The sequence below is a fragment of the Phaethon aethereus genome, assembly GCF_964289735.1.
Source record: "Phaethon aethereus genome assembly, chromosome: 6".
In the NCBI taxonomy this organism is placed as follows: Eukaryota; Metazoa; Chordata; class Aves; order Phaethontiformes; family Phaethontidae; genus Phaethon; species Phaethon aethereus.
The window spans coordinates 10,738,416-10,748,895 of record NC_138580.1 but is presented as its reverse complement, the minus strand read 5'-3'; the positions used below and the strand labels follow the sequence as shown (position 1 = coordinate 10,748,895).

The following is a 10,480-nucleotide window of genomic DNA, read 5'->3' as shown; positions in this document are numbered from 1 at the left end:
AATTGCGGATGAAGCTCTTGATTCCAGGGCTGATTGTGTTCTGCCCGCTATTATTTTAGGAGATTATTGTGTGGCTGGAGGTAACGATTCGGTAATGTTTCCCCGGTAGGGAAAATAACCGAGTGTGCCTCGGAGGCGTGGGCACACGCACGCCGCCCGGGCACCCGGGGAGCTGCTGCCGGACGCCCAGGGGTGGCTGCTACTCTCCCCGGTGCCGGTCGGAGCCCCGGGCCGAGCCGCTCCCACGGGGGAGCCGCGGGTCGCGGCCGGCACCCCACGCAGCCCGCAAGGAAACGCGAGGATGTGGACATGTACAGAGAGAGAGAGAGAGAGAAGTGTATTTTGAGCACGCACGCACCCATGCACATATAGGTTGTATAGGCGGCGGCACGTGACGCGGCTCGGCCCCGCGGAGCGGCGCGGAGCGGTGCGCGGAGCCCCGCGGCCTCCCCGGTCCCGCCGCGTCCCGGCCGTTGTTGTTGTTGTTGTTTTTTGTTAAGGAGGGGAAAGATGGGGATTTTCGGTTACGTCAGGAGGTGAAAACGCCGGGAATTGCTCTTCCCGCGGCCCCGGGAACGGGCTGCGGCGCCAGCCCGGAGCAGGTGCCTGCGGCAGCGGCCGCGGCGCCGGGCAGCCTGGAGCCACGCCTGTCGTGCAAAAAGCGTGAGATGCAGTGGGACCCCCACCCTCCCCGTGCCCCATCGTGAGAGCACCCACACCTCTCTCCTGCGGAGCCGCTCGGCCCTCCGAGCAGGAGAGCGCCGAGGCTGCGGAGAGGGCGGCCCTGCCGCCTCCGGTGCCTCCTCCCTGCGGCCCCGGCAGTCCGACAAACCCAGGGATTTTTATTTTTTTTCCACTCAAAATTAATCTTTTAGAAAGCTGCGGCAGTCCTCGGAAAGTGCCTTTTTCTCCACACCCTTTAAAATCCTTAAATTTTCCTTTTACCTCAACACACGTCCCGAGGTGCTCAGTCTTTGCTAGGGGGGAAGAAAAAAAATACCAGGGGGGAAAAAAAAAGCAACAAACCGAACCCAAACAGCCAAACATCAAAAAGCAGACGAGGAAACATGCTACGAATTCAGCTGTGAGCTGGCGGCTGATCTGCTTCATACCCCGAAAAAAGAAACCCTCCATAAAGTAGCAAACCAGCCGGGCGGCTGCAGCTCTACGCCCAGCTCACCGGGGCACTGACTTCTGCCTTTATTATTATTTATTATTTTTATTATTATTATTTTCTTTTTTTTATTGCTGCAAAACAAAGTTTCCACTCCGACAGCCACCCCGCTCTCCACCTCCCCTCGCCGCCTGGCCCCGCCGCGGGAGAATAGAAAAAGAAAAAGAAGGAGAAGAGCACCCACAGATTTGGGGGGGGGAGGAGGGAATTTATTAGGAGGGGCAATAGAGAAGCGGCCGATGGCCAAATCCCCGCCACCCGCGGCGGCTCGCGCAGGACACGGCGGGGGCTGGAAGAAGTTGTTTACGGGGATGGTTTGGGGGGGTGGTGGGGGTGTTGTCGGGCGCCGATACACGCGTGTGGGTGCGGCGCGGCGGCCCCCGCCCCGTCGCGGCGCTCCCACCGCCCGCCCCGTCCCGTCCCCACGCGGTATTTATGGCGGCGGCCCGGCGGGCGCCCATTGGGCGCGGCGTGGGGCGTCAGCGGCGGCGGCGGCGCCCCATTGGCCGCCCCCACGTGCGGAGCCGCCTCACGTGCTTCCGGTGCGAGTGAAAAAAGTGTGGCTGAGGGATTTTTTAGGGAGAGTTTGTTGCACGGACCGGAGCTGTCAGAGATTTGGCCTTTTTTTTTTTTTTTAAGGAAAAAAAAAACCCTACAAAAAAAAGGGGGAAAAAAAAGCATTTAAAAAAAATAATAATAAACCGGCCCGGGCAGCGAGCACCAGCAGGCTGGCGGGGAAGGGCTCCGGCAGCCCGCGGCGTGGGCAGAGTGGAGCGTGACAGCGGGGCAGCGCGGAGCCGCCGCGGCGGCGGCGGGGAGATGGGCAGATTTTGACGGGTTTTCGGGGGGCGGGTTTTTGTGGGGGGTCCGCGGCGTTGCCGCACACCTTTTTGGGTTTGGTTTTTTTGGTTTCTTTTTTTTTTTTTTTCGGTGGTGGAAATATAAGCTGGTCGGGAGAAGGGGGAAAGAAGCCCTCGAGTGTCTCCCCGGTTTTGGAACCATCAGTGCGAGGGGGAGAAAAAAAAAAAAATCTCAGCTCCAGCCCAACAAGTGGATTTTATTCTTTTTTCCTGTTTTTCTCTTTTTTTTTTCCTCCTCTTTTTTAAATTTTTCCTCCCCCTTTTCCACCCCGCCACCCACCGTCAAAGTGGGGTGGGCGTAAAGCGGGTGGGTGGGGGGGAAAAGAGGCAGCGATCTCCGTGGCGGGGGCTGAGCATGGAAGAGCCGCCGGAGGGGCACGGCCACCGAGACGCGGCGCCCGGCCCGGCGAGCAGCGGCAGCGGCAGCGATGGCGAGAGCGTCCCCGTGTCCCCCAGCCCCGCGCCCGCCTCCCCCGCCGCGCCCTGCCCCCTGCCCCTGCCCCGCCGCCGCCACCCGCCGCCCCCGCCGCCGCCCCCGCCGCCGCCCCACCGCACCACCAACTTTTTCATCGACAACATCCTGAGGCCGGACTTCGGCTGCAAGAAGGAGCCGCCCGCGCCGGCCGGCGGCGGAGGAGGAGGAGGCAGCCGGGAGCGGGACGGAGACCGGGGGCAGAGCTCAGGTAGAGAAAACGTCAACCCGCTGCTGGCCCGGCCGCCCAACCCGCCCTCCCTCCTCTGCCCGGACTCGAACTGCCGTCCCGACGGCTCCGCGCCGCCGCCCGCCGCCGCTGCCGCCGCAAAAGGCAGCCCCGCCGCGGCGCCGGCGGCGGCGGGGGCGGCCAAGGCCCCCGCCGACGGGGGCGAGACTCACCCGGCGAAGTACGGGGAGCACGGCAGCCCCGCCATCCTCCTCATGGGCTCTAATAATGGAGGACCTGTTATAAAGCCCGACTCGCAACAGCCGCTGGTGTGGCCTGCCTGGGTCTACTGCACTAGGTATTCAGACAGACCGTCCTCGGGTAAGGAACCGCGGCGCATCTGGGAGCTGTTAAAGTCGTGACAAGGTCGCCCCCCCCCCCCCTTCCCCTCGTCCCCCCATCGCTTTGGCTCCCGGCCTGCCGAGGACCTCGCGTGGGGAGGCGCGGGAAGGGGGGGGTGTCCTGGGTCAGCCGGGGCGAGAGGAAACGCGTGTCCCCCCACCCCACCCCTCCTTCCTCCTCCGAGTCTCCCAAATTTGAATGTGACGCCGGGGCCCGATCCGACCTCCTTCCGATGCAGAGAGCCGGCGGGGAGCGGACCCCCTGCCCCCGCGCGCCCTGCCGTGCCGCAGCCCCGGGTGTTCGCAGCGCGGCGGCGTGGGGCCGAAGCGCTGCGGGAACAGGCAGCGGGTCTGGCCGCTCCCTTGTTTTGGGGCTTTTTCTCCCCTTATTTTATCTTTTTCCTGGGGTGGCGGGGGCGGACGGGACCTGAGCCACATGTTGAGTGGACGCTGGCGATGCGGGGGGGGGGTGTTCTCTCGGAGGGAGAAGAAAAGGTTGGGGTTTTTTTAGGAAGGTGGCGGAGGGGCTGGGTGTGGGGGCCTCTGCAGCGAGGCAGCGCCAGGCAGGCCCTTAGGCCGCGCGTTGCCGGTGCTCCCCGCCGCGGTTTGGGGCCCGGCTCCCGGGGGCGAGACGTGCCTCGCCCGGGGCCGCCCGGGTAGGAGCCGCTTGCACGGCCCTCCCGGCCCCGGCCCCCTTCTGCCGCCCCCTTCACGCTGTTTATGCTCTCCCCGTGCCCTCGGCAGCCCCTTATTTTATCACCGTTAGTTTCTATTTTTAATTGTGTTTTTTTTTTTTTTTTAAAGAATCGGAGGGCGAGGAGAGAGGGTTCCCCTCGGCACCCCAGGCTCGCAGCCAGGGGTCCGACAGGCTGGGCAGGGGTGGCCTCCCATGGGCCGGCCCGGGGGCTGCTCCGGAGCGCGGGGAGGGCGGCACTGCCCGGTCCCGGCCCCGCTCCGCTCGGCTCCGCTCCGCGCTGCCCGACCTGGCGGCTGCCGCCGCGGTCAGTGCGGCCCCACCGGCCGAGCCGTCTCCATCCCCAGTTATTGACACGTCCAGCGGCTTGTAACTCAGAAAAGCCACTTTGATTGACTCGGGTGATTGATGAGGTGATAGAGCTGTCAGACGGCGCGGCCCTCGCTCCCGGCCGGCCCGGCTGCGGGTGTTTCGCTACCGATTACCGGGGCCGCCGTGCGCCAGGCGTTTTGCACTTGCGCCTTTATTTCCTCGCCTCCCTTTTCTAAGGGCAGCGGGTTCTCCCCGCACCCCCCCGCCCTTCGAAGCTCCGTGCTCACCCCAGCCCAGAGGGGAGAAGGGCGAAGGGCGGCTGGCTCGGTTCGGCAGCCGCCTTTGTTGTGCTCGGAGCTGCCCGCCGGCCCCGGCCGCTTCTCCCGGCTCCAGGGCCGAGCGGGCTGCGGCGAGTCGGAGGCGCCGGCACCCCGCTGCAAGGTGCCGGGGCAAAGCCACCCACTGCCCGCGCTCTCTGCCCCTCCGCCGGCCGAGCCCGCAGCACCCCGCCGGGCCCGTCCTCCCCCCGCCGGCAGCCGCCGCCGAGCCGCGGGGAAGGCCCCCGCTGGGGCAGGGCTACGCCGGGCGAGGAGCCTCCGGCCTACTCGGCGGGCAGAAGGCCTCGCCGGCCGCAGTTGGCGGGGAACTGCGGGCCCGGGGCTGCCCGCCGAGCCCGGTAGCTGTCGAGGGATTTTCTCCAGGGCTCCCTCCCCTCTCTGTTTCCCTCGGCCCGGAGCGGGCCGAGCCGGGAGGGGGGTTAGCCCTCCGACCGGGCGCTGCCCCCGGGGCCGGGCTGCTTCCCGGGGTGAGCTCTGCGGCACTTCACCTGGCCCCACCCCGGCCCGGGAGCGGTGCGGCTCGGGGCACTGCTTTCAGCTGGGGTTCGGGGAGGGAGCTGCAGCGCAGGGCCGGGTGTTGCCGGCAAGGATCGGCCGCCGGAGAGCCCAGACGACCCGGGCGGCAGCGGGGCTCCGGGATAGCGGCGGGGAAGGCCCCCCCGGGGCTGGGCCGGCCTTGCGGAGGAGCTGTTGCCCCCGCAGACAGGGACCGGGACAGACCCCGGCCCAGGAGGCTGCTCCCGGCGGCTCCCCGGTGCCGGGCCGCGGGGATCCCCGCGCTCTCCGGCGGAGCCGCTACTCGGCCGCCGGGCCGTGGCCCTGGGCAGAGGGAGCGCGGCCCATCCCGGCGGGGCGGGCGAAACGGCCACCCGACGTCTGTCGGGGCGGGGGGCGAGCAGGGCTCCGCGCCCCTCGGCGCGGCGGCTGCGTGGCGTGCTCGGCCCCGGCCTCCCCTCTCCTTCCCCACCCTTCCCTCCGCCGTGCCGGGGCGGCGGTGCCGGGGCTGGGGGACATACACACACACATACACAGGGGACCGGCACAAATTCGCCCGTCGGCCATTTTTCCGGCGGCCGGCGGGGTGGGGGCGGCGGGCGGTCGTTCGGTCCGTCGGTCGGTCTGTCGGTCGGTCGGCGGCGCGGCCCTGCCCAGCGGCGTGTGTGTGCCCTGCCCGCAGGCCCCCGCACCAGGAAGCTGAAGAAGAAGAAGACGGAGAAGGAGGACAAGCGGCCGCGGACGGCGTTCACGGCCGAGCAGCTGCAGCGGCTGAAGGCGGAGTTCCAGGCGAACCGGTACATCACGGAGCAGCGGCGGCAGAGCCTGGCCCAGGAGCTCAGTCTCAACGAGTCCCAGATCAAGATCTGGTTCCAGAACAAACGAGCCAAGATCAAGAAGGCGACAGGCATCAAGAACGGGCTGGCGCTGCACCTCATGGCCCAGGGACTCTACAACCACTCCACCACCACCGTGCAGGACAAAGAGGAGAGCGAGTGAGGCGGCACGGCCCCAGCCCTGGGCCGGGAGGTGGACAGGTGCTATTTAAAAGCAGATCTATTGTCTATCCATAGTATAAGGACTCCGATTAAGAAAAAAAAAATTTAAAAAAATATGAACACTTAAAAAAAAATCTCTATATAGCCAAACAGCATATGACCTTGTATATATTTAATTTCAGGTAAGAAATATGTGTAGCGATCTCTATTTGCTGGACAGTTTTTCTCTCTCTCTCTTCCCCTCTCTTTTGTTCGTTTATTCGTTTTGTTTTCTTTCATTTTTTTTCCCCCTTCCCTCGATGTCCGTTGCTCTTGTTTTACAGTAAATGTCCGACTTTCCTGATCTTTCGTTTGATCCTTTTTTGTGTGTGTGTGTGTGCGTGAATTTCTGTCTCTTTTTTTCTTTTCCCGGGGAAAAAAAAAAAAATTCTGATCCACAGACTGCGAGACTGAACCCGCCGCTACAAGCCAAAGATTTTATTATGTTCAGAAATCTGTAGTCTGAAATAAAGTGTAGACTGTGTTCAGGATCCAGGCTGACTCTAATTCTTTATTTTAGCGTATGGATGTTTGTATATATATATACACAAATATGAAGAATAAATATATATATATACATACAAAATATGCGGCATATATAGTGCCATTTCGATGGGATATTTAGGTTTTGTTTTCGATGGATCAGTGCAGCAATTTTAAAACTGCTTGTCCCCTGTTTAAAACCCTGAGACCTTCGATTTTTTTTTTTTTAATTTTTATTTTTCTAGCCTCTTTAAAAAAAAAATTCTCTTTGGCTATTGTGGTCATGCCTCGCCTCCCCATCTCCCTTCTTTTCAAAAAGAAATAAAAACCATCTCGTAATACTGATAATATTATATCACCAGATCCTGCAGGAAAAAAATGCCTGGAACCGTCGGGACGTTTGGAGCTCCAGAGTGTGTTGAAAAGGGGTTTGCCCGACAGCTCCTTGCCCGGCTCCGGGAGGAGCAGCTCCCACGCCGCGGCCCCAGCAGGGAGCTCTCCCCGGGCAGGGCAGAGCCGCGGCCAGGAGAGGATCGGAGCGACTGCCGCTCGACACCGGGCTCTGCGCTCCCCGCCCCTGCCCTCCACTCCCCCTTTCAGGGCTCGGGCTCACGTTTGCCCGTGTGCGTGGGAAGCGTGGGGGCGTGCAGGGCCGGCGGCACGGCGGGATTCCGAGCTCCGCTTTTCCGCCCGCCCGCGGTTAAATTCGGCTGCTCCCCGGCGCGGGGGCAGCCCTTCGCAGCCGGCCCGTGGGCACCGAGGGGTGGGGGAATCGGGCCGTGCCCATGGCTTTGTCCTCGGGCCGTCGAGGACCGCCATGCCCGGGCCCGGTGCCCACGCGGGCCTTGCGTGGGGCCCCGCGGAGCCGAGGGCGGGCGCCAGGGATCCGCTCCCCGCGGCCCCTGCAGAAACCGGGCGCCGGGGCGAGTGGACAGCCGCTGGGCCCCCGACGGGGCTGTCTGTCGGCCTTTTCCCTCCTTTCTGTTCCTTTCCGCTCCCCCGGATCCCGCTCCGAGGCCCGCAGCCGGCGGGGTGGAGGGGAGAAGCGGGCAGAGCTAGAGCCGGGGTGAGACCCCAGCCAGGGGAGCCCCTCTCCCGCATCCCCCCGGGAGGACGGGGCAGTGCCGAGGCCGTGCCCCGGGGAGCGGGACCGGGCGGGCAGGGGCGCGAAGGGAGGAGAGCAGCTGCCCCCGCCCCGACGGAGGCGTTGGGGGGGCTTCCGTCTTTTGGAGGGGAAGGGGAGCAGAGGGGCAGCGGGAGATGGCCCCTGTCATTTTTGTTTGCTTTTTACCTATTTCTGCTTAGCGCTGCAGTTAGCTGTCACCGACCGGGGACGGAGGCGCAGGCCGGGACTGCCCTGCACAGCGAGAGCACCCTGCCCTCCGCACCCGCTGCCGGTGGGGCAGGACACCTCCTCCACCCCACCCCATCCCCGCCCAGCCCGGCCCTCCTTTGCCCGCCGAGGGGTCTGCTCCTCTCTGCAGGCCGAGGAGCCGGGAATACTCGGGGGCTTTAAATAAACGTCGTGCAGCACCGCTTGAAACTGCGTTTCTTTTCGATGGGATTGAAACATAAACTTAAATCTTCCGCACCGAAGGAAAAGAAACCGTCCTTCGAAGTGCGAGCCGCACCGCTCGGGGGGGTGGGAGTGGCCGGGGGCGGCTGCAGGGCTTGGAGGGCACGATCACAGCCTCCCCCACGTCCCCCTTCACTTGCTGCTGTCCGGGGGACGCGGAGAGATTGGGCCGCCCTCCCAGCTCCAATCTCACTTCCATTCTCTGCCTGCCTCATATGCCCCCGCCTCGCACTCCTCTGGAACTATACTGGCGAAAAATGTAATTTCTTCTTAAAAACGGGGTAATGACGCTCCCCGAAAGCCGGATCCGGCCCTGCCCTGCCGCGGGGACAGGGCACCGGCCCTCTTTAATTTCCCCGCCCACCGGACACGGGTGCTGCTATGCTAAGCGTGGCTTTCGGCGCTGGGCCGAGCGGGGCTGCCGGGCCCCCCGCCGCCACCCGCGCCACCGCCAGACCCCCGGGCCCGCTGCCTACCTGCAGCCGGGGACAGGCTCCGGGTGCGGGGGTCGCCCGCAGAGGGGGGGCTCCGGAGGAGCAGGATGAAGAGGGGTTTCCTCAGCCGCGGGGGAGTCCGGCCAAGCTCAGCTGAGCTGGACACGTCAGGAATAATGACGACGGGAGAAATATAGGGGCAGACTAAGGGGAGCCTAAAGAGGATTATTTAAACAAATCAGGCTTCTTAATGTAATTATACTTTTAGGCTTTCTCGGTGAGAGCAGCTGAGCGGGGCATTTGAGCAGAGGGGCACAGGCCGGCGCGGTCCAGGTCTGCCCTCGCTGGCTCAGTGAGTGACTGCGGTCCTCTGTGGGTGTAGAGGGCAGACAGCCCGGTGAGGGGAAGCTCTTCGGGCGTCCGGGGGGGTCTCTCACCTCGGGGGCTCAGCACCAGCCTCGCGAGGGGCTGTGAGAAGCCGAGGGGTGAGAGCAGGAGCCGCAAACTCCTCCCCGTCGGAGAAGGACCAGGTGTGCGGGAAGCGGCGGGGGGAGGTGGGGAACACGCATCGGGGCCTCCAGCCGGGAAGCTGGGGGCTGGAGGGGGCTGATGGGGCTGGAGATCCCAGACCCCAGGAGGGGGTACCCCCAGTCCCAGGCGGAAAAGCCCTCCAGGAAAGGGCCCTCCCTCCCTGCCGTCGGAAATTAGGGTTGGCTCCCCCACACCCCGGCTCTCGGGAGGAGGCAGCGTGTTTGTGGGCTGTGAATCTCGGCCTGCACCCAACCGACGACCCGCCGCCCCCCCCTCCCCCCGCTGCTGGAAGGACGCATCGACGCTCATTGCTCTCCCAACGCACCCCGAAAGCCGGGCACAACCACTTCCAGGATCCCGGCCCCGGCCCGGCGACCACCCCCCGGCGGCCTGCTGCTTTGCATATGCAAATGAGGCGCGGGGGAAGGCCACGCGTGGTTCCCCCCCGCCGGTCCCCTCGGGCCGGGGAGCAGATCCCGCTGCCTCCTGTCACAGAGCTTGTTCCTTTGTGCCGCCTTTCGAGGAATCAAAGCAGACACGGTTGTGACACGTAGCCCGGCGGGTCAGAGGTCAGATTTCACAATCCCAATTACAATGATATCTAATGATGTTTATCTTGCGGGCTCCGACGGCTAGGAGCTAGAGGGCTCCGTTTCCCTCCCCTCTGCTTGGAGGGCTGGGGGTGCGGGGGGACTTCGCCTCAGTTCCGGCCGGGGGGGAGATGCGCTGCCCCCGGGCACCGGGCGCCGCGTCCGCCCCGTCGAAGGGCGCTCGTAGCCGGACGGCGGCACCGGGAGGGGGGCCTCAGGGTCTGGTACCGGGCTCCCTCCGCACCCCTCCTGCAGTACTCGAGGCCACGCCGGAATTAAGCGAGTGGATCTCACAGTGGTTCAGGGTGATCATGGCCAAGCGCCGCACCTCTCCCTCCCCGTCGGGTCAGGTCCGAGACAGGGCTAACAAGTGACCGAGTGGAGGTAGGGGCTCTGCTCGCCAAGCAGGCGCTGGCACTTGTTTGTCCGGAGCCGATCGCGGCGAGGGGGGGCTGTAGGGACCGGCCTTGCCCTGCTCCTCCCGCCCCCACCCGCTGCCCCGGGCCGCCGAGCCGCCTCCCAAGCCACCCGCGGAGTCCCGGGTGGGCGGCGGGAAGGTGCCGGCAACGGGGGCACGGCCCGGAGCACCCCCCAACCCCGGCGGTCCGGCTTCTTGTCGGTGAAACCGATTCGATTTAACTTTCATTTTGTCTTCCAACAAATAAAAGCAGAGCGGCGGTCGGATCAAAACACAACTCAAACGGTTTCGGATTAAATCTAAAACCGTTGGGAAAAAAAAAAAAACTTTGCCGAATGGCCAAATATCTGAAATTTGGAGGAAAAATATTATAAATTTTGAGCTAAAAAAAATAAACCTCTGTAACTTTTCCTCCGTTGGGAAGTTGGACAGGCAGCGCCTGAGCCTCAGCCGCGGGCTGGCTGTTGACAGCAGCGCGCAAGGTGCATCCTTAAGC

The 10,480-nt window shown here is 64.1% G+C and overlaps 1 protein-coding gene across 1 annotated transcript; it reads left to right on the top strand.

Annotated features, from left to right (window-relative positions):
- The first annotated feature begins 355 nt into the window (after positions 1 to 355).
- On the top strand, positions 356 to 8,036 carry EN1 (engrailed homeobox 1). Its single transcript, XM_082001479.1, has 2 exons — positions 356 to 3,056; positions 5,598 to 8,036. The coding sequence occupies exons 1-2, from the start codon at positions 2,390 to 2,392 to the stop codon at positions 5,912 to 5,914; spliced, it is 984 nt and encodes a 327-aa protein (XP_081857605.1). The 5' UTR covers positions 356 to 2,389; the 3' UTR covers positions 5,915 to 8,036.
- The last annotated feature ends 2,444 nt before the right edge of the window (positions 8,037 to 10,480 follow it).